The sequence below is a fragment of the Vulpes vulpes genome, chromosome 13 (genome assembly GCF_048418805.1).
Source record: "Vulpes vulpes isolate BD-2025 chromosome 13, VulVul3, whole genome shotgun sequence".
Lineage (NCBI taxonomy): Eukaryota > Metazoa > Chordata > Mammalia > Carnivora > Canidae > Vulpes > Vulpes vulpes.
Window position 1 is genome coordinate 107,042,678 of NC_132792.1, and position 24,008 is coordinate 107,066,685.

The following is a 24,008-nucleotide window of genomic DNA, read 5'->3' on the forward strand; positions in this document are numbered from 1 at the left end:
TATCCTGAATTTTATGTTTCTTTCTTTTTTTTTTTTTTAAATACTAAGAGTTGACAAACTTTCCTGTAAAGGGCCAGGTAGTAAATATTTAGCCTTTGTGAACTATGTGGTTTCTGTCTCACTTACTCAACTCTGCCACTGTAGTGTGAAGAGTCATATATAAGTTGATGTGTAAATGAATGTACATGGCTGTGTTTTAATAAACCCTTATTTACAAAAATAGTGAGCCAGATTTGGCTTGCAGCTGTAGTTTACCAACCTTTGTCCAATATAGTCTAAATACATAATTGGTTTCTAAACAATGTTCGGTGTTATATATATTTGGAATTTTATTTATTCATTTATTTATTTATTTATTTAAATTTATTTATTTATTCATGAGAGACACAGAGAGAGAGGCAGAGACATAGACAGAGGGAGAAGCAGGCTCCATGCAGGGAGCCTGATGCTGGAACTTTATATAAATAAGCTCCTTCTATGTGTATTGCATCATTTGCTTTTTTTGCTTAACATTATGTTCATGAGATTTACTTAAGTTTTATATAGCTATATGTCATTTCTATTTTCTTTTAAAGATTTATTTATTTATTTGAATGAGAAAGAGGTAGGGGAAGAGCAGAGGGAAAAATCTTCAAGCAGACACCCTGCTAAGTGTGGAGCCTGACTCAACGCTTGATCTCACTTCACATGAGATCATGACCTGGGCTGAAACCAGGAGTCAGACGCTTAACCAGCTGAGCTCCCAGTCACCCACTATATGTCATTTCATTTCACAGATACTTCAGTCAGAGTTTAGTCATTTTTTTTTAACTGAGAATATTTAATATAAAGACTTGCTAAATTGGTGCTGGAGAACAGAAACCGCAAATAGAACACTAAGATACAACACACACATGAGAAAATGCTCTGCAACACTTGCCATCAGGGAAATACAAATCAAAACCACAATGAGATACCACCTCACACCAGTGAGAATGGGGAAAATAACAAGGCAGGAAACCACAAATGTTGGAGAGGATGCGGAGAAAAGGGAACCCTTTTACACTGTTGGTGGGAATGTGAACTGGTGCAGCCACTCTTGAAAATCTGTGTGGAGGTTCCTCAAAGAGTTAAAAATAGACCTGCCCTATGACCCAGCAATTGCACTGTTGGGGATTTACCCCAAAGATACAGATGCAATGAAACACTGGGACACCTGCACCCCGATGTTTATAGCAGCAGTGTCCACAATAGCCAAACTGTGGAAGGAGCCTCGGTGTCCATCGAAAGATGAATGGATAAAGAAGATGTGGTTTATGTATACAATGGAATATTACCCAGCCATTAGAAATGACAAATACCCACCATTTGCTTTGATGTGGATGGAACTGGAGGGTATTATGCTGAGTGAAATAAGTCAATTGGAGAAGGACAAACATTATATGTTCTCATTCATTTGGGGAATATAAATAATGGCGAAAGGGAATAGAAGGGAAGGGAGAAAAAATGAGTGGGAAATATCAGAAAGGGAGACAGAACATAAAGACTCCTAACTCTGGGAAACGAACTAGGGGTGGTGGAAAGGGAGGAGGGCGGGGGGTGGGGGTGGATGGGTGACGGGCACTGAGGGGGGCACTTGACGGGATGAGCACCGGGTGTTATTCTGTATGTTGGCAAATTGAACACCAATAAAAAATAAATTTATTATTAAAAAAAAGAAAGAGGGATCCCTGGGTGGCGCAGCGGTTTGGCGCCTGCCTTTGGCCCAGGGCTCGATCCTGGAGACCCGGGATCGAATCCCACATCGGGCTCCCGGTGCATGGAGCCTGCTTCTCCCTCTGCCTATGTCTCTGCCTCTCTCTCTCTCTCTCTGTGACTATCATAAATAAATAAAAATTAAAAAAAAAATAAAAATAAAAAATAAAAAAAAGAAAGAAAAAAATAACACTAAGATATCATGATAGGTAGTAACTTCAAGAAACAACTCCCATCTCTGGGACTAGGAAGATAGCCAGAGCAAATTGGATTTATTAAAACTTAGAAGCTTGGAGGAGAGGCCCTTTACAGCTGGAACTTGGACTGCTGCTGATTGGGAACCAGCCTAACTGGTACTGCTGTCCCAAGGAGACATGCTAAAGCCTGGTTCTGCCAAGGCTGGGAAAATTGCAGACAGGAATCAACTGTCCTTGCCAGGGCACACTCTGGCAGAGGTGACACTAGTGGGAACAAGATGTGAAGAGGAAGGACTGTGTCTTTTCTTCTAAACCTCTGGTCTCCCTCTAGTTCGTCCTATTGGCAGATTTTAACAGAGTCATCTGGCAAAGGAGAAGTGACTTTTCTAGGGTCTGAGCCACAGCACCACACCCGAGGGCTCAGAAGGGTAGGTTTGAAGATGAGAGTCACTAAATAGCGTAACAACCAGTTCCTACAGAATTCCATTGTGTAAATATGCTATAGTTTATTCTCTAATTGACAAACATTTGTATTTTCAAGGATGTTCTGTTAAACATAATGCTGCCGAAATTCTTGCTCATGTGCAAGAGTTTCTCTTGTTCTTTTACTCGCTGCACCACCACTCACATGTCTTCTCATGTGTTTTCAGCAACTTTTCCCATTGCCAAATTGAATGACTTCTTTCCACATTCTGTGTAGCTTTTTTGATCATTAACACTGTTAACCCTGTATTCTTTTTGAAACATTTTTTCCTGCCACAATATTATATCCTTCTGATTCTCTTCTTGTCCTTTCAAATACCAATTTTAATTTATTATCTTGGATTCATAGATGATCTTTAAAAACTAATTTCTTAACTTAAAAAAAAACTAAAACAGACATATAAAGAAAATAATAAAAATCTAAATATCATCCATAATACTTTATGGTTGAAGTTTAAATCTTTATGTTTTACTCTGACTTGAGAGCTAGACCCACATTTCCAACTTCCTGCCAGAACATTTCCATATGGCTATCTTTCTGGCATCTTAAGTTGACCATATCCAAAATCAAACTTGTTTTATTTTTTTACCATCTCCTTTTTTCCATTTCCTTTTTCTCCCCTGTCTTTCCCATCTTTGGCTATCAGTATTTCCAGGACTCATTTTAGAGGTCTTGGATTGTCCTTGGCTACCTGAAGAATTTGGACTAACCTACTTTGTGGTTGTACAGATGCCAAGGGTTCCTTCCATTTACATGTTACCTCTAGTTTTCCTGTGACTCCCTGAGTTTCATTGCTTTAAAGACCCTTCTTTTTTGTTGTTGTTGTTAAAGATTTTATTTATTTATTCAAGAGAGACAGAGAGAGAGAGGAAGAGAGAGAGACAGGCAGAGGGAGAAGCAGGCTCCCCGCAAGGAGCCCAATGCAGGACTCGATCCCGGACCCTGGGATCACGCCCTGAGCCAAAGGCAGACACTCAACCGCTGAGCCACCCAGGCATCTCTTTAAAGACCCTTCTTAATGAAGTTCAAGTAGTAGGAGAACTTTTTATAACACAAGAGATGAGATAGTTCAGTGGTTGAGAGCACATACTCTGGAACTTGTGCTTGAGTCTTGATTCTGCTACTTTAACTGCTGTAATCCCAGGCAAGATGTACCCTCACTGTAAATGGAAATAATACCTACTTAATAGCCTTGTTGTAAAGATGAGATGGGTTAGTAGGTATAAAGTACTTAAAATGTTCCTGACATGCAGTAAACATTAGTCATGTGTTGGCTGATATTACTCTTTCTTTGATCTAGTGCCGATTGGAATGAACTTTAGGATATATCAAGAACATAGAAACCAGTGCCTCTGCTGCCAACCTTCATGTACTTTTAAGCACCCTGGGGCCTGTATAGCGTAGAAAATGTTCTTAATATCTTCCATTAGGTGTTTGTTTGTGATAATCACCAAGGGATTGTTGTTTCCTTAATATTCTCTTGTATTTAAGTGGGGACATTTCTGCCTTTTGTGTTCTTTATGAAAATTTCTCTATGTGTTTCTCTATGTAAGTTTTATGATGTCTCCTGCTGGACAGACAGTTCCTTAGCCTATTTTGAAATCATGGTAGGGTTTTGAATGAAACAGGTAAAGAGTGTTCCAACAGAGAAAAGATATCTGAGAAATTTTACCTCCTGTACTAATTTTGTTTTTAAGATTTTATTTATTTATTTGAGAGAGAAAGAGACAGAAAGAGAGAGCACAAGCAGGAGAGGGAGAAGCCGGTTCCTTGCTGAGCAGGGACCCCGATGCAGGGCTTGATTCCAGGACCCCGGGATCATGACTTGAGCTAAAGGAAGATGCTTAACTGACTGAGCCTACCAGGAGCCCCCCTCCTGTATTAATTTTAAGAGATTTCTCAAAAAGTCTTAAAAAATTGTTTTTAGCAAAAGTTAACCAAAAGCTTCTTTTGTTTTGTACTAGAATTTCTGCAGAGGAGGAATAAAGAGTGCATCATTGAAGGATTTATGTCTGGAAGACAAAAGACGCATTGCAAATTTAATTAAAGAACTGGCCAGGTGAGATAAAATCTTATATGAAATGTATTATTACATAAGAGATATAACAATTTTTAAAAATAGACATTACTATGTTTTGATGTCATTGTGTCATTGATCTTCTGGAAGCAGAGACTTTTAGAAAAAAGTATTCTGTGGCCCCAAAAAAAGAAAAGTAGAAAAAAAGAAAGAAACACCAGAACAAACCACTTCCATTTCACATTTTCTTGTTTATTTAATTTCTCCAGTTAATTGGTGCACATATGTGAAGCAGTCCTCTAACGAAAGGGAAAATGTAGAAGCTTAGCTCTGCTGTCAGTGTAGGTTGATATGTTGTAACTAGAGTCCTAGCAATTACCTTTGGTTTTGTTGTAGACCCAAACAGAAGGGAACATTCATTTTACTGTAGTCCATCACAAGAATGTCTTTCGTAATTTTGCTAACTGATGCTTTCAGGATTCAAAAGAAGGGATTTTGAATTTTGAGAATGATTAAGTTCATAGCTACTTGGTTGTACTGTTCCAGTTTATTAATGATGTATATGAAGCATATCTCTTGGAGTAATTTTTTTGTCCATGTTACTTCCAGTTTTGGGGTCTTAAAATACTTAATAGATGAAGATGTCTATAGAGGAATGTATTAATATAAGTTGTGAAAGTCAAAATTAAGGAAAGGCCGTACTTAAAAGTTGATTAAAATAGTACTAGTTTTTGTCATTGAATTGCATATTTAGAGATAGTAGGTCTTTTCTTTATTTATTTTTAATTGAAAATAACTATATGAAGTGTTTCAAAATGTATTTCATGTGAAGACCTTAAAATAATGTTTGTAGAAGCTTTTATAAAAAGATTGAAGTTAAAAAATTGCCTTACTAAATCATAGAATTGTTTTTAAAAGATGACAACAATGATGTTTTGAGGGTTAGAATATATGTTATGACTATTTAAAAGTACATGCCTTAGTCTGAATTTGATATGCCACCTGAGGAGCAGTAATTTCGTTCTCTAGAATTCTTTGGCTGTTCTAGTCTCTGAAGTAGACTTTTCATTCACTTCAAATAGTATTTTTTGTACTGGGAAAACATTTTACCCTCTGTATTTAAAGATGATTTTCTCACAAGGCTTTTTACCAAGTAGATGGTGTGGATATCCTTACATATGCTTGATGGCATTGAAAAACTATTACCATTGGTTTGACTTTGCCATTGCTGTCCTAACTCATCTATTTTATTTCAGTTACAAGGCTTGGAGGATACCTGAAATACTAGAGCATATTGTTTTGGTTTCAGCAACCTTCTGCTTTCTTAGCAAAATGCTAGTTTCTTGCTAGAGAGTCAGGTTGTTACTATAAGGTTAGTAAGATTAGTATTAGTATAAATTTGCTGATATTGCTAGAAACTCGATTATTACTTTACTATTAATATGCAGATATATGGGAATAATGCATACTTTGTTCGTTTCTTGAGTTTGCTAAGTTTCCTCTGTTGGATATTGGCTATTTCGGTCTACTTTATTGTGCTTCTTCTTACCAAACCCAATTTCTTCCTCCTCTTTTTTTTTTTTTTTTTTTTTTTTTTTTTTAACAAGACTCATTTTTATTGAAGTGGAGAAGTAGAGAACAAAATTCCATATGCCTCAAACAATGATAACAAAACATTCCTAGCCTTTATGTTTTTTTACCTCTGGCTTTCCCCCTGGTTTCAAATAACTGGTTTCCTGTTGTCACTGAATACAGTCATTTCTCTTTTATCTTGAGAAATATTCCTTGGACCACATATTTTTTTCCAGCTACTACTTTGTACACCACAACATAACCTTATTCCTAGAAAGAGTCTGTAGTTTTATTTTCTACTCTGTTGCATTTCATTCTCTCTTCAAGCTTATTTATTTAAAATATATAGAATTGCAGTTTACATGCAATAGTATATATGCATATATTTTTAAATATATGTTTGCATTTTAAGTATATACTTCAGTGAGTTTTGGCAATTGTAAGGTCACTTTAAAAAGTTCTTTTGAGATCTTTGACAATCAGTTCCTTCCTCTCTTCTCCATCCTGGACAGCCATTCATGTGATTTCTGTCATTATTTCTTGGTTTACATATTCTGACATGCCATGTAAATGGCCCATAGTACATACTCTCTTCAGTCTGGCTTTTTTCCCTCAGAAAATGATTTTGTGTGTGGTAAAATATATATAACATAAAATTTACCATCTTAACCATTTTTAAGTATACAGTTCAGTGGTATTAAGTACATTCATATTGTTTACAAACATTGCCACAATTCACTTCCAGAACTTTTTCATCATTGAAACTCTATATCCACTAAAAATAACTCCTCATTCTCCCTTCCTTCGGAGTCCTTGGTAACCATTATTCTGTGTGTTCCGTGAATTTGACTATTTTAAATCTTTCTTAATAAATGAAACAGAATATTTGTCTTTTTGTATCTGACTTCAGGGAGTAATGTTTTTGAGATTTTTTTTTCAGTTTGTTGTGTGTAGGAGTAGTTCATTTTTTAAATTATTGATTAGTACTCCATTGTTTGCTTGTACTTTAGTTTGTTTATTCATCTGTTAAATGGATGTTTGGGTTATTTTAGTTTTTGCCCTTTATGAATAAAGCTTTAATAGTATTCATGTACAAGTATTTGTGTGGATATGATGTATTTTTTCTTCTGTACCTAAAGTATGGAATTACTCAGTTCTAAATTAAATCTATACTTAACTTTATAAGAAATTGCCAAACTGTTTCCTGATGTGGTTGTATTATTTCACACTTCCACTAACAACTGATGAAAATGCCATCGTTCAGCATATTCACTAACTGTTGATATTGTCATTTTTAAAAATTTTAGTCATTCTAATGAGCATGGTGATACCTCCTTGTGGAATTAATTTGTGTTTCCCTAAGATGAATGGGATCCTTGGCCATTCTTTTAAGTGTCTGTTAAATTTTTTTGCCTGTTTTTTTTGACCTGTTCCTTTCTCTTCTTGAAATTGAGGTGTTCTTTATATACTCGGGATGCAAGTTGTCAAACATACGGATATTATGGTTTTTCCCCCCAACCTTGCTTTAATTATCTTAATGTTTATTTTGTAAAGCAAGATTTATTATTTTGCTGAACTTCAATGCATCCATTTTTTTGTTGTTCATGTCTTTAGTGTTCTATCTAAAAAGTCTTGCCTATCCCAAGGTAGCAAATATATTTTTCCTTTGTTAGAAAAGACTACCGTTAATGCAGAATTACCTCCTCCTCCTTATCAAAAACTGACCATACATGCATGCCTTTTCCTGGGTATTTCATTCCATTACAGTGATCTTTGTGTTGCCCTTTGGCCAATACCAAACTGACTTGATTACTGTAGTTTTACAGTAAGTCTTTTGAAATCAGGTAAGCCTGATTTGCTCTTTTTGAAAACTGTTTAGGCTTTTTGAGGTTCTTTACATTTCACTATAAATTTTAGAATCAGCTTGTTAATTTTTAAAGGAAAGTCGCCTCCTAGAATTATGTTTGGGATGTACTGAATTTGTAGATCAGCTTGAGGAAAATTGACATTTCACATTATTGAGTCTTTCAATTGGTGTTATGTCATGTTTCTCCATTTATTTAGATTATCTTAAATTTTTTTTCTGTAATGATTTGTAGTTTTCATGGCACAGGCTATAAAATAGCACATATATTGCCCTTAAGTATTTTATGTTTTTGATACTGTTGTAAGTGGCATAATTTACAATTTTTATTATACATTTAATTTTTGATTTTATTTCATTTCTCATATGATAAAACAGAATTGTTTTTTTAATATTGGCTTGATCTCAAACTTTTTAAATTCACTTACTATAATAGTTTTTTTTTGGCTGAAAACTCTGGATTTTCAGTATACAGTAATAATCATGTCAACTACAAATAAAATTTTATTTTTCCCTTTCCAATTTGCAGATACTTTGTTTCTTTTTCTTGCCCTTTTGCATTGGCTAGGACTTCTGCTACAAAGTTGAACTAAAGTGGATATCTTTGCCTTCCTGTTCCTGATATTGAGTCTTTCACCATTAAGTATAATGTAAGCTGAAGGTTGTTTGTAGACGTCTTTATCAAGTCAAGGAAATTTATTTTTGTTCCTAGTTTGCTGAGAGTTGTTTATTTAAATCACAAATAGGAGTAGAACTTTGTAAATGATTTTTCTTTATTGTGCTAGTAATATGATTTATTTTTTTCTCTGTTAATGTAGTAAATTATATTGATTGGTTTTTGAATGTTTAATTTACCTTGTATTCCTAGCTTAACCCCACTTGGGTATGGTGGTTTTGGTTTTTGTTGTTAATACGTTGCTGAGTTTGAGCTAATATGTTTGTCAAAGATTTTGGTTTCATGAAAAATACTTGTATTCATGAACTATCTTTTTGCATCTTTTAGTTTATTTTTTAAATTGTGGTAAAATACATATATAATTTATCATCTTAATCATTTTTTAAAAGATTTTATTTATTCAAGAGAGAGAGACAGAGAGGCAGAGAGGCAGAGACACAGGGACACAGGCAGAGGGAGAAGCAGGCCTCACACCGGGAGGCAGATGTGGGACTCCATCCCCAGTCTCCAGGATCACACCCTGGGTTGAAGGCGGCGCTAAACCACTTAACCACCTGGGCTGCCCCCATCTTAATCATTTTTAAGTGAATAGATCAGTAGTGTTAAATGCATTCACATTGTTGTTCAGCCAGTCTCCAGAACTCTTCATCTTCCAAAACTAAAACTCCGTTCGCTCTCCATCAACCCCTGATAATCACCATTCTCCTTTCTCCATCTGTGAATTTTACTTTTCTGGTACCTCATATAAGAGGAATCATTGCACATTATACCATAATACAATAAAATACCTAGAATATAAAATTGAATACTAATGACATTTCATATACAAGAATGTTGCATTACTATTTAGTCCAGAACATTTTCACCCCAAAGGAAACTACTCATTAAGCGGTTGCTTCCCATTCTCCCTTTACTCCCAGCCCCTGATGATAACTAATTTATTTTTTTCCTGTATCCATTTGCTCACTCTCAGTATTTCATGTAATTGGAATCATATAGTTCATAGCTTCTTCTACCTGGCTTTCACTTAGTATAATATTTTCAAGGTTGGCTGAAAAATATCTTATTGTATGGATAATATGACAGTTTCTTTATCCACTCAGTTTTTTGCATGTGGAAATTCATTTGTCCCAGCATTATTTGTTGAAGAGACTGTTCTTTTCCCATTTAATGGTCTTGGTACCGTTGTCAAAAATTGATTGACCAGAAGTATATGAATTTATTTCAGGAGTCTCAGTACTTTTTTTCATTGATCTGTATGTCTTTTCTAATACCAATACCACATTGTTTTGATTAATGTATCTTTGTAGCAAGCATGAAATACAACACCTTTAACTTTGTTCTTCCTTTTGAAAGATTGTATGAGCTGTTCTGTGTCTCCTGCAATTCCATATGAATTATAAGATCAGCTTTTCTGCCTCTGAAAAAAAACCAGTTGAGATTTTGATAGATTACATTAAATATGTAGATCACTTTGGGGAATATTGCCATATTAATAGTATCAAGTGTTACGGACCACAAACATGAAATGTCTTTTAGTATTTAGGTCTTTAATTTATTTTAGCAACATTTCAATGTACAAGTCTTTCACTTTTAAATTTTTTCCCAGAATTTTCTTTTTGGTTTTCCTGTAAATAGAATTATTTTCTTTTTTAAGAATTTATTTATTTGTGGGATCCCTGGGTGGTTCAGTGGTTTGGCACCTGCCTTCGGCCCAGGGCATGATCCTAGAGTCCCGGGATTGAGTCCCACGTTGGGCTCCCTGCATGGAGCCTACTTCTCCCTCTGCCTGTGTCTCTGCCTCTCTCTCTCTCTCTCTCTCTCTCTCTCTCATGAATAAATAAATAAAATCTTAAAAAAAATAATTTATTTATTTGACAGAGAGAGAGGGAGACAGGGAGATTGCACGCATGAGCTGGGGGAGAGGCAGAGGGATGGAGAGAAGCAGACTCCTCACTGAGCAGGGAACCCGATGCAGGGCTCAACCCCAGGACCCAGGGATCACCTGAGCCGAAGGCAGATGCTTAACCGAATGAACCACCCAGGCACCCCATAGAATTGTTTGTTTCTTTCTTTCAGATTTTATTTATTTATTCATGAGAGACACAGGGAGAGAGAGGCAGAGACACATCAGAGGGAGAAGCAGGCTCCTCGCAGGCAGCCCAATGTGAGACTCTATCCCAAGTGTCCCAAGAATTGTTTTCTTAATTCTTTTCAGATTATTTATTGCTAGTGTCTAGAAATACGGAATATTTTTGTATATTAATCTTGTACCCTGACACTTTGTTACATTTGTTTATTGGCTCTAATAGTTTTTTGTGGATTCTTCATGGATTTTCTATATATAGAATCATGTCATCTGCAGAGATGGTTCTACTTCTTTTCTAGTTTGGATACCTCTTATTTCTTTTTCCTCTGGCTTGAAGTTCCAGTACATTGCTGAATGAAGTGGTAGAAGCAGGCATCCTTGTCTTGTTCCTGAACTTAGTGGCAAAGCTTTCAGTTTATCAATAAGATAAGATCTCAGCTGTGAGTTTTTCATAAATTCCTTTACCATGTTAAGCAAGTTTCCTTTTATTCCTAGTTGGAGCATTGGGGATTTTTCCAAAAGCTTTTTCTGTGTCAGTTGATATGATCACGTATTTTTGTTGATTTGTTTACTAAATTTGTGTTGATTGATTTTCTTATGTTAAACCACCCTGACATTTTTGGGATAAATACCAATTGGTCATGTTTTATAATCCCTTTTAATACATTTTTGAATTGGTTTGCTGGCAATTTTTTTTGAGGATTTTTGAATCTATATTCATAAGGGATCTTGATCTATAGTTTTATTATTTTTTTTTTTCATAGTTTCTTTGCATGGCTTAAGGCAGGTACTGCTGGCCTTATAGGATGAGTTAGGGAGTATTCCCTTTTCTTATGTCCTTTGGAAGAGTTTACAAATGATTGGTGTTAATTCTTCTTTAAATATTCGGTAGAAAAATAAATATTTGGTAGAATTCATCCATTAAATATCTGGTTCTTAGATTGTCTTTGTAGGGCAGTTTTTGATTACTGTTAAAATATTCTTCCTTGTTATAGATCTATTTAGATTTTTCCATTTGTTCTTGAGACAGTGTTGATAATTTTTGTGCTTTTAGGAGTGTTTATTTCATACAGGTTTACCAATGTATGAGACACAATTTTTTGTGCTATTCTCTTAAAATCCTTTTTATTTGTGTATAGTTAGTAGTAATGTCCCTACTTTCATTTCCAATTTTATTTACATCATCTTTCATTTATCAGTCGAAGCTAAAGATTTTTAAATTTTGTTGATCTTTTCAACAAGCTAACTTTTGATATTCTAGATTCTCTCTTGTCTTTCTATTGTCTGTTTCATTTATCTTTGCTCCTTATTATTTTCTTCCTTTTGCAAGATTTGGGTTTTAGTTTCTAGTCGTTAAGTTGTAAATTTAGTTACTGACTTGAAATCTCTCTTGGTTTCTAATTTTTGCATTTATGCCATAAATATCCCTATGAGTACTGCTTTAGCTGTACCCCTTAGGTTTTGTTAAGTTGTTTGATCATAGGTTTGATCTCATTCATCTTAAGTACTTTCTAATTTTCCTTGATTTTTTTCTTTGATCCATTTGTTTGAGTTTGTTGATTTCCATGTATTTATGAATTTTCCACTTTTCTTTCCCGTATTGATTTTGAGCTTTATTCTGTTGCAGTGGAAAAGAGACTTTGCATGCTTTCAGTCTCTTTAAATATATTGAGAATTGTTTTGTGAGTTAATACATGATTTATCCTGGAGAATGTTCCATGTGCACTGGAGAAGAATGTTGATTCAGCTGTTTGGTTCTATATAAGTCTTTTAAGTCTAGTTGGCTTATAATGTTGTTCAAGTCCTTCCTTTTTTATTGGTGATCTTGCATCTAGATGTTTTATTTGTTATTGGTAGTTGGTTATTGAAATATATTGAACTATATTTCTTCTTAGTTTGTCAGTGCTTCTTTAGAGACTGTTGTTTGGTGGGTTTTTCTAATTTTAATATATTCTAGAAGAATTAACCCTTTTATCAATATATAACATCTCTTCATCTTGTAACATTTTTGTTTTGAAATCTATTAGTACAGCCAACCCAACTCTCTTTTGGTTACTCTTTTATTGATATTTGCATGATATATCTTTTTCTATATTTTAGCTTTCTATCTTTGTGCTTTTTAATATAAATTGAGTCTCTAACAGCCAACATATATGCATTATGTGCTTGTCATGTGCTAAATTGTGACCCCACCAAATTCATATGAAATGCTAACTCCCAGTTCCTCAGAGTGTGACTGTATTTGAATGTGGGGCCTTTAAAAGTGGTTATTAAGGTAAAAGGGAATCCCTGGATGGCTCCGCGGTTTGGCACCTGCCTTCAGCCCAGGGTGTGATCCTGGAGTCCTGAGATTGAGTCCCACATCAGGTTCCCTGTGTGGGGCCTGCTTCTCCCTCTGCCTGTGTCTCTGCCTCTCTCTTTCTCTCTGTGTCTTATGAATAGATGAATCTATTCATCTAAAAAAAAAAAAAGGTAAAAGGAGTTCATGCTATGATTGGAAACTTAATGTATTTTACTTTTAGTTTTGTCATTTTTGTGTTATGTATTTGATGGTGTGGTTATTGGTTGTATTCAATGTACTCATTTTCCTGGTTATTTATTTATTTTTGGTTATTATTTTTAAAAGATCTCATTTATTTGAAAGAGTGTGCACACATGAGTAGGATAGGGGGCAGAGAGAGAGGGAGTAGCAGACTCCCCACTGAGCAGGGAGCCATATGCAGGACTTGATTCCAGGACCCTGGGATCATGACCTGAGCCTAAGGCAGATAGATGCTCAACCAACTGAGCCACCCAGGTGCCCCTCATTTTACTATTTAAATGAACCTGTGGCCACACTGGGAATTTGCCATCCACATTCTTGACTAATCATAGTCTAATAGTAATTGATACTTTTAGTTCTATACTAAACATTTCAAGAACTTTAAAACTCAATAACTTCATTTTCTTCTCTTGATTATGTACCATTTGTAGTGTGTCATAATTTTGTATATATTTATGTATTTTTGTATATGTTTAACATATATTTAAATTTTAATGTAGTGTAATATGATCATTACTATTTTGTATTATTTTGAAGTATTTTAGGTGTACAGAAAAGTTGCTGAAATAGTACAGTATTGGAGGATGAAAAATGGGAAGTGACTGCTAATGAATCCAAGGTTTCTTTTGGGAAGGATAAAAATGTTCTATGATTAGATTATGGTAATAGTTGTAGAACTCTGAAAATATATGAAAAGCCATTGAATTGTACACTCTAAATGGGTTAACCTCGTTATATGTAACTTATACTCAAAACACTAAAGAAAGCTATGATGGGTTCTGATATCTTTCACCTAGCTTGCTTTAAAGATAAGTTTTGAATAACTTATTGCAATTATCATAAATTAATATTGGTATAGTAGTATTAATTAACTACTGTTTATTCTGATTTCTCCAGCTTTCCTTCCTAATTTTTTTCTGTTCCAGTATCACATTTTATATTCATTTTTCATGTTTCCTTAGTCTCCTCCCATTTGTGGTAGTATGTTAGATTTTCTTTGCTTTCCTTGACCTTGTCACTTTTAAAGAATACTGGTCAGAATTTTATAGTATTTCTTTCAATTTGTTTTTTTTTTTTTCATGTTTTACATGATTATGTTTTATTATGATATTGTATCGGGAGGTATGACGTTGGTGTGTTGTTACTTGTGATTTTAACTGTGATGACATAGTTGATGTAGAGTGTACTAGGTTTCTCCCCTGAAAAGTTACATTGTTCTCTGTAATTAATAAATTGGAGGAGGTCCATGGGGATTATTGAAATCCATTGTTTTTTTCTGAAACTTTTACTCACTGCTATAAACACTCATCAAAGGGACTTCACTGCAACAACTATTACTGTGATGTTCTAATAGTTACTTTATGTTTCCCCTATTTTTTTTGCATTTATTAGTTGGAATTCTTACTTAAGGATGTGCTTTTACCATATTTATTCTTACTTATTTCAATATTGATTTTGTTATTTTTTTTATCAGTACCGACTCAAGGATATTTATTTTATTCTAGCTCAGGACTCATGGAAACAAAGATAGAATAGCAAGGTAATACTTCCTCTTTTTTTTTTTTTAAGTTAATTTATTTTAGAGAGAAAGAACATGTGTGTGCTAGAACAGGGGGGAGGGGCAAAGAGGAGAGAGAGAATCCTTAAGCAGACTCCCTGCTGAGCATGGAGCCAGACATGGGGCTCAATCCTAGGACCCTGAGATCATGACCTGAACCAAAATCAAGAGTTGACCACTCGACTGACTAAGCCAGCCAGGTGCTCCAAGGTGATACATTTTTAAAAAAACAAACTTTTTATTTTGAGGTAATTGGGATTCACTTATAGTGCTAAGAAATGATAGAGAGAGACTCTATGACCCCTCTCCCCAATTTTCACCAATGGTAGTAATTTGATAACACAATATTACAACCAGGAAATTGACATTGATAGGACTCATCAACCTTGTATAGATTTCACATGCACTCACTTGTATATATATTTAGTTCTATGCAGTTTTATCATGTGTAGATTTCTATACCATCACCAGAGTAAAGATACAAAATGGTTTTGTTACAAAAATCACCTATGTTGTCTTTTTTATAGACATACCTAACTTTCCTTCCTATCCCCTTCCCTAATCCATAGCAACTGTTAATTTATACTCCATCTCTATAATTTTGTCATTTCAAGAATGCTGTATAAATGGAATCATACAGTATGCTATCTTTAGAGATTGGCTTTTTCCCCCCACTCACCTTAATTCCATTTAAATCCATCCAAATTGTTACATGTATCAAAGTTTGTCCCTTTTATTGGTCAGTAATATTCCATGGGTGGATATACCACAGTTCAACCATTTACCTGATGAAGGTAAATTTGGCTTCTTTCCACTTTTTTTTGATTTTTACTTTTTTAAGTAATCTCTACCCTCATCATGGGGCTTGAACATACCACCCTGAGATCAGGAGATTCACACACTCCACCCACTGAGCCAGCCAGGTGCCCTTCCTTTTCAGTTTTTGACTGTTAGAAATGAAGCTGCTATGAACATTCCTACATATAAGTTTTTGTGTGAGCATAACATTTTAATTTCTTTGGATTATTGTATCATAAATGTATATTTAATTCTCTAAGAAACTGCTGAACTATTTTCAAAGTGGTTTACCATCTCCTATTCCCACCAACAGTGCAAGAGAGAGCTAGATCCTCTGCATTCTTGCCAACATTTGTTATAATTATTTTTTATTTTAGCTATTCTTAGAGGTATTTAGTGTTATTTCATTGTGGTTTTAATTTGTATTACTCTAGTGACCATTGATGACCAGTTATTTTGGACATTGTTTCCTATGTTTATTTGCCATCTGTATCTTTTCCAATGAATTGTCTTTTCATCATTTCTGTTCATTTTTTTGTTGGAATGTTTGGTTTTTATTGTTGAATTTTAACAGTTCTTTATATGTTCTGTGTACAAATCCTTTGTGGGGTATGTAGTTTGTAAATACTTTCCTAGTCTGTAGCTTGCCTTCTCACAGGTCTTTCATAAAGCAAAAGTTTTTAATTTTAGCTAGGTCTTTTATGGATTATGCTTTTGTTGAAACTTTTACACCTTTATCAGAAATCAGTTGGACATAGTTACATGTGTCTCTTTTGGAGTTCTCTTTTCTACAACTTTATTTTTTTTTTTTAAATTTTTATTTATTTATGATAGGCACACAGAGAGAGAGAGGCAGAGACATAGGCAGAGGGAGAAGCAGGCTCCATGCACCGGGAGCCCGACGTGGGATTCGATCCCAGGTCTCCAGGATCGCGCGCTGGGCCAAAGGCAGGCGCTAAACTGCTGCGCCACCCAGGGATCCTGGAGTTCTCTTTTCTAATCTGTCTATGTGTTTTTCCTTCTGCCTTCTGTCTTCATTACTATAACTATATTGGAAGCCTTAATATTGGGTAGAGTAATTCCTCTCACTTTACTATTTTTCAAAATTATTATCTTTTTTCAAAATTATTTTTAACACTTCTGGTCCTGTGCCTTTCCATAATTATTTTATTATTATTATTATTTTTAAATTTTGTTTATTCATGAGAGACACAGAGAGAGGCAGAGACACAGGCAGAGGGAGAAGCAGGCTCCATGCATGGAGCCCGACATGGGACTCAATCCCGGGTCTCCAGGATCACACCCTGGGCTGAAGGCGGCGCTAAACTGCCGAGCTATCCAGGGCTGCTCTATTTTATTATTTTTTAAAATATTTTATTTTTTTATTCAGAAGAGACACAGAGAGAGAAAGAGAGAGGCATAGACACAGGCAGAGGGAGAAGCAGGCTCCATACAAGGAGCCCAACGTGGGATTCGATTCTGGGACTCCAGGATCACGCCCTGGGCCAAAGGCAGGCACTAAACTGCTGAGCCACCCAGGGATCCCCATTTCCATAATAATTTTAGAATAAGATTGTCAATGTCCACAAAAAAAACCCACTTGCTGGTATTACATGAAAATTATAGATCATTTGGGGAAGAATTGATATTTTACTTTGTTGTATTTTCCAGTCCATGAATATTGTATGTCTCTCCATTTATTAGGTCTTTGATTATTTTCATCAGAATTTTGTAATTTTTAAGATACAGATCTTGTACATGTTTTCTCACATTTACATCTAAATATTTCATCTTCTTTGGAGCAATTGTAAATAGTATTGTGTTTTAAATTTTGGGTTTGACGTTTGTTGTTTCCTGTTTGTTTATGGTTGAAATGAGATTGAATTTTGAGTTTTGATCTAAAGTCATACAACCTTGCTGAACTTGCTTATTCTCAGAGTTTTGCTGTTGACTCCTTGGGACAATGACAATTATATAGTTTGCAAGTAGGGACAGTTTTATTACTTTCTTTCCAATGTGTATGTTTTAAATTTCTTTTTTCTGCTTCATGGTGCTGGCTAGAGCTTGCAGTGCTATGTAAGTAGGAGTGATGAGAGAGGATTGTCTATGTTCCTGATTTTATGTGGAAAGCATTGACTCTGTCATTAAGTATAACGTTAAGTGTAGAATTTTTGTAGCTGCTGTTTATAAAGTTGACAAAGTTCCCTTCTATTCCTCATTTTATAAGGGTTTTTGTTATGATTGCATGCTAGATTTTTGTCAAACATTTTTTTCTGCTTCAATTAATATGATATGAATTTTCTTGATATTTTAGCTGTTGATACGGTAGATCTTATTAATATTTGACTATGAATCCACTTTGCATACTTGTATTAAATCTGACTTGTTATCATTTTTATAAATTTCTAGTTTGGTTTTGTATCATTTTGTTTGGAATTTTTACATCAAAATAAGTTAAGAAGTATTCTCTCTTTTTCTGTTTTCTAGGAGAAACTATAAAATTGGTGTTAATTCTTCTTTAAATACTTGGTGGAGTTCTCCATTGAAATCCTCCAAGCCTGGGGGTATAGTTTTAAAGAGCTTTTTAGTTACGAACTTAATGTCTGTAATGGTTACAAGATTATTCAAGTTGTCTGTTTTGTCATGGTTGAATTTTAGGAGTTTATGGTTTTTTGAGAATTGTTCCATTTCGTCTAAGTTGCCAAATTTATGAATATAAAGTTGTTTGTAGCATTCTCTTATTATCCTTTTAATGACTGCAGGATCTATAGTGCTTTATTTGTGATATTGCTGATTTGTACCTTTTAGTCAGTCTTCCTAGGTTTGTCAGTTTTATTGATTTTTGTCCAGAGACCAGCTTTTTGTTTCATTGGTTTTTATCTGTTTTTCCTGTTTTCAATATTACTGATTTTTCCTCTTATTTCCTTCCTTCTTATTGCTTTGAATTTATTTGTTCTTTTTCTAATTTCTTAACACAGGAACTTAAAGATAATTCCTCTTTTACCGTCAGGATTTAGTGCTATAATCTTCCTTCTCATTCCCGCTTTCAGTACATTTGTACATATTTTGATTTATTTTACTTTGATTTACATTCAGTGTGTATATATTTTTTTAATTTCCATTGAGACTTTCTTTTTGACCCATGGCTTATTTAGAACTGTATTTTATATGGAAATTGTAAAATTTCCAAGTGTTTGGATATTTTCCTCTTATCTATTATTGATTTCTAGTTTGGTTCTATTCTGGCCAGAGAATATTTTAAAAAATTTTTGGAGGTTTATTTCATAGCTCAAGGTACGGTTGATACTCATAAATGATTTGAGTGCTTGATAAAATGTTACAACTCTACTGGCCGACATAGAGAAATCTAGTTTATATTATCTCTAATATGTTTACTTTTTTGTTTAATCACTTGTATGTAACTAATCTTCCCACTCTGCTGTTTCTCCTTCTAATGCACAGAAGACTTCTTTATTCTGTTTGAGCTCTGACTCCCTATTCTAGTTCACCGGTCCTCCTCCCATGGATGCCCTCTTCTCTCTGCTTATATTTCAGCACACCAGTTGAGGCCACACTCTGCTTGAATGTCCTCCTCACTCCACTCTGTTCTCTTTATGTTGAGCTGCCCCCACTACTTGAATATCACGTTTCATCTGCTTAGGCTTTGACACCCACACCAGGCTACCCTTTTGCAGTTATGTTCTCATTCTTCTCTGGCTCTGACCTCCACATTGGTCCTCTCCCAAGTGTTGAAACCTTCCTCGTTCACCCTCAGGCTCTGGCACTACCAGCCTGCCCCTTCTTGAGAATAACCCTTTTCATTTTGCTTGAGCTCTGATACTCTGAATATATGTCTTCCTCATCTTCTTGGGCCCTGATAACCTGCTAGAGATTAACTGTTTATGTGTGTTCTCATCACTGTTTGTGGGCTCTTCTATGATAGCACCTACTCTCAACCTCTGCATAGATCCTTCTTACCCTCACCATACTTGGGCTCTGAATCTCCATGCTGGGTCATTCCTACCCCCTTACAAGAATACCCACCTCCAGTGCTTAGGCTTTTATATCCATGTTAGGCAACTCTTCCACATGGATATTCCTCTCATTTCACTGAGGCTGTGACACCCATGCTGGGCTACCTGCCATGTGTTGATGCCCTTTTCATCCTGCTTGGCTACTGACATCTTACTGGGCAAACCTTGTGCATTTGCCCTTCTGATCTCGATCTGATTCTGATTCTACCCCAAGTCAAGATTTTAGAACTTAATTGTTCAGGAAGAAGGAAAGTAGAAAATGAAGAAGAAAAAGAAGAGATGAAAGCTCAACTTTCAGTTCAGAAAAGAAAAAAATTTCTCTTTCAGTAAAGGATAGTTAGATATATTTCCTTGTTCATTGGTAAACACGCTTTTTAAATTTGTATACTTTGCTTTCCAAATCATGTGTAAAATAAAATACTGTTAAGTTTGTGTTCTGCCTACTTTGCCTGGTTCATGACTTTTTAAACTGATAGACTTGAATAAGTAGAGAATAATTTTAAAAGTATTAATGGTGGAAAAACAGGCATTAATAGGGGATTATTAGGAGGCTGAAGTTTTAAAACTTGTTTTAATTCAAGGCTTTCCAGTAAAAATTAGGTAAAATTAAAGAAAATTGTTTCAATTTTGATAAAGTTCAAATCAAATGCAGAAAATTTCAGGATTTTTTTTTTTTTTTAGATTTTATTTATTTATTCATGAGAGACACAGAGAGCAAGAGAGGCAGAGACACAGGCAGAGGGAGAAGCAGGCTCCATGTAGGGAGCCTGACGCGGGACTTGATCTTGGCACTCCACGATCATGCCCTGGGCCAAAGGCAGGCACTAAACCTGCTGAGCCACTCAGGGATCCCCGAAAGTTTCAGATTTTGAAAACCTTATGTAGTCATTTGACTATTTAAGTATATCATACTTCTAAAGAATTTCAGATATGCAGGTCTATTAATATTATTTTAGGGGAGAAGTTACTGAGAGTGCTCAGCACCTAAGACCAATCTTTAACAAGTATATTTCAATCATGGTCAATAGCTCTCAGCAAAATATATAAAATGAATAGCATTTTTTTCAATTATAAGGTGACATGCAAATAAAGGTAAAGTGATAACTGTAGCTTCTTTTAAAAGGTGCCTTTGAGGTAAAAAGCACCTTTTAAAAAGCATAGGCTTTTTTTTTTTTTTTTTAATAAAAACATGGATGTGCCTTTAAAAATGTTAGTGGGTGGGGAGGTGGGCGGAGATGGGGGTGACTGGGTGACAGGCACTGAAGGGGGCACTTGATGGGATGAGCACTGGGTGTTATTCTATATGTTGGCAAATTGAACACCAATAAAAAATAAAATAAATAAAATAAAAATGTTAGTGGGAAAACCCTATTTATCTAAATTCCAGGACTGACTTATCTGTATCTTGGAGGGATCCATTAAGAATCTAGCTGTGAGGTCCTTTATAGTCAATATCTTTGTTGGTGCTACATATGAAAAAGATTTGTGTATCAAAAAGATGCCTATAAGATTTATTGGTATTTCTAAACAAGAATAAATGTTAATGAAAGATATAAATAAAATTCAGAATTGGCATAATAGGTTGGAAAATGACTTCATTCAAACAGGATAAACGACAGTAGTGACAAGTACAGGTTATTATATGCCCAAGGATAAAAATAAATTAGAAATTCATTTTAGAGAAAGACTTACTGGTTAGGCCCAGTACATAAAGAAAAGTGCATGGTTCATAGTTAAATTTAACTTGAACACATGCAAGCAACATTGTGCTATTTGGCAAGAAAATAAATAAATTTAAACAGAAACAAGCAAACCTGGTATGAATTTTTAATCTTTAGATTCCTCCTTAATAATCTGTAATGTACAGGAAACTTTTTCACTTGTGTTAAGTACACTGATAAAAGAGTACATATATAAATCGAAATTTACAAGCTAATGGAGAATAGATGCCACAAAGATAAATTACGAGTATTATGAATTATTTAGCTTGTGGAAGAGAGTGTAAGACATGACTTGATATATGGGTTTCAAGTAAATGAAGGGGTTTCCCTGAGGTGTCCAGCATTGATTTACATTTGCAGAAGGATAAGTGGAATATTGATTGATCTTTCTAGGAGGTATTAAGATAGAAAGAATTTTTTTGGTTTAATATTGCTGAATTAAGTGACCTCAGAAAGTCTTTTATAGTAAAATTAATGAATTGTTTGCATAGATGGGAAAAGGAGTGTCATTTTGGAGCACTTGAAAAATGAATGGCTTTGCAAAATTTTGTAGTTCATGCTGAAAGATGGTGACAGTTTTTTATATATGGATTTGCATTTTTTTACTGAGACTTTTTAAGATGGGAGGGGTACCGTAAACTAATGCATGAACTGTACTATAGCTTAGCCTTTGAAGGAAAGAAAAAGTTTAAAAATAATCTTGGCCACAATTGCAGTTTTTGATGTATATGAGCCATGTTCCAAGATGCCTAAAAACACCCCACTATTTCATGTCCTATGCCTTCAGTGTCAAATAATGCATGGTTCCCCAGTGAATACTTGTGCACTAACTCATTTGAGGACAGAGTTCTTTTTTAGGCTCAGATACTTTGATTTTTCCCAGAGGACAGTTTGCTATTTCTACTTGCCATTTCTCAGAAGAAAAATAGAAACTGTAACACCATTAGTTTCCCATTGTAAAATGAGTAGATCATTATTATTTTATATTTATTCTGGTCTTTTTATTTTTTAAACTAATCATAATTTTTTGTTCATAATTAAATGTACATTGCAGTACAATAAGGAAGTTAGACTTTAATTTTTCAGTGACTTATTTTTGCCTTCCCATTTGAAGCCTTGGGTTTTTTTGTTGTTGTTTTTTTTTTTTTTTTTTTTTTTTGCGTAAATAGTATTTGTAATAGATCATACAATAAATTTCAAGAAAACATAAGGAATTTTTAACTTGCTTTAGGTAGAAAAACATCCTTTGAACTTTAGTGTATCTTGACACTGTAGAATAGTCAGTATGACAGAATTCATTTTCAGGTTGTCTATTCTGAGCTGTACAATTCAAGGAATAATTTTAAGTGATTAGCATGCACTCGATGTCTTTTTTTTTTTTTTTCTGGCTAGATACTGCTTCCTAAAATAGGTTAATTTTTCTATAGCATTTCCCCCCCTTATGCATGGCATGATGTAATATGCCTTAGTTTATCTTTTAACATTAATAAATATATGGTTGTGTGAGTTATGATATAAAACTATTGTCATTTAGTTATTAAAATTGTTCTGACTTTGAAAATTGGGAGGGCATGTTAAGAGTGTTAAAATATAAACTGAGGCATATTACATTTTTTAAGAATCAATTTGAGCAAAAATCCATTCAAATCAGGCAGCCAAGAACCAGAAGTGATTAGCAACCCTCTAAGAGCTAAGGGAGAGACTATTATGGAGAAAAGATGGAAGCAAAGCAAGGAAAGTTATTTGTCTGGCTATAGTGTAAGTCATTACCTTATGTGGGAATGGCTAGGTGGCTCTTGGTGATCGATTGTTCTTAGGTTTTAATTTCTTAATCTTGAGGCATTATAGGTATTAAGTATTGGTTTGCTTCCTTAGGCTGCTAAGGCACTAAAGCCACCTCAGTCTACTTGCCTCCAGTTGAATTAATTAGAATTAATTAATTAGAGAGCCAGAGAGTGAGAGCGAGAGGGAGAGAATATGCTCCAGAAGAGTGGCAGAAGGGAGAGGGAGAGGGACAGACTCCAAGCTGAGTGTAAAGCTTGATGCCAGCTCAGTCCTATGACTGCTCAGACCATGACCCCAGCAGAAATCAAGTCAGTCACTTAACCAACTGAACTACCCAGGCATCCCTAAATTATTTTAATAAGAGCAAAAACAATGAATTATGTGCAAATAATTATAGGTAAGTCTAAGTGACTGCAGAAGATGTGGCTCCCAACCTTATAAATAAACGAAGGAAGGAAGGTAGAAAAGTGAAACAAACTGCAAGCTCACCACATTCCTTGAAACATTCGGAATTCAATTCACAAAGTGACCATAACCTGAAATCTCAGGAGAGACATGTACCTGCAGGGAAAGTTGAGGTGTGAGCACTAGCTTACCTGGGGTGGACATAGCTGGCAGTGGGTAAGGACATTTCAGTTGCAAAAGGTAAATAATTGGTGGAGGCCAAATGTGGACAAGAGAGAGTGGGGAGCCCTCTGGAGTAGCAGTTAAAAATGCACCTCCAACCCTCTTGCAAGCTTTTTCTCCATAAGCCCCACTTGATGAGAGCCCTGCTAAATCATTTCTCTTGCTGTAGGCTTGGAAGAGGGGAACAGTGGTTGCTATGGAAAGGGCACAAATATGACCCGGATCCTTCTCCTGTATCTCTCCTATGTAACAAACCATAAGGTCAGGAAGAAAGGGTACCATAAACTATATTGCCCTTTGGGCACTGGTA

The 24,008-nt window shown here is 35.0% G+C and overlaps 1 protein-coding gene across 18 annotated transcripts in view; it reads left to right on the top strand.

The window, feature by feature from the left end:
• The window catches only part of KIAA1328 (KIAA1328 ortholog), a 348,897-nt gene that overhangs the window by 14,776 nt on the left and 310,113 nt on the right, over positions 1 to 24,008 (top strand). For all 18 annotated transcript variants that reach the window (XM_025996997.2, XM_072732245.1, XM_072732240.1 and 15 more), the window contains one exon: positions 4,380 to 4,474. In XM_025996997.2, the coding sequence (XP_025852782.1) occupies positions 4,380 to 4,474 (95 nt within the window). The remainder of the gene's footprint in view (positions 1 to 4,379; positions 4,475 to 24,008) is intronic.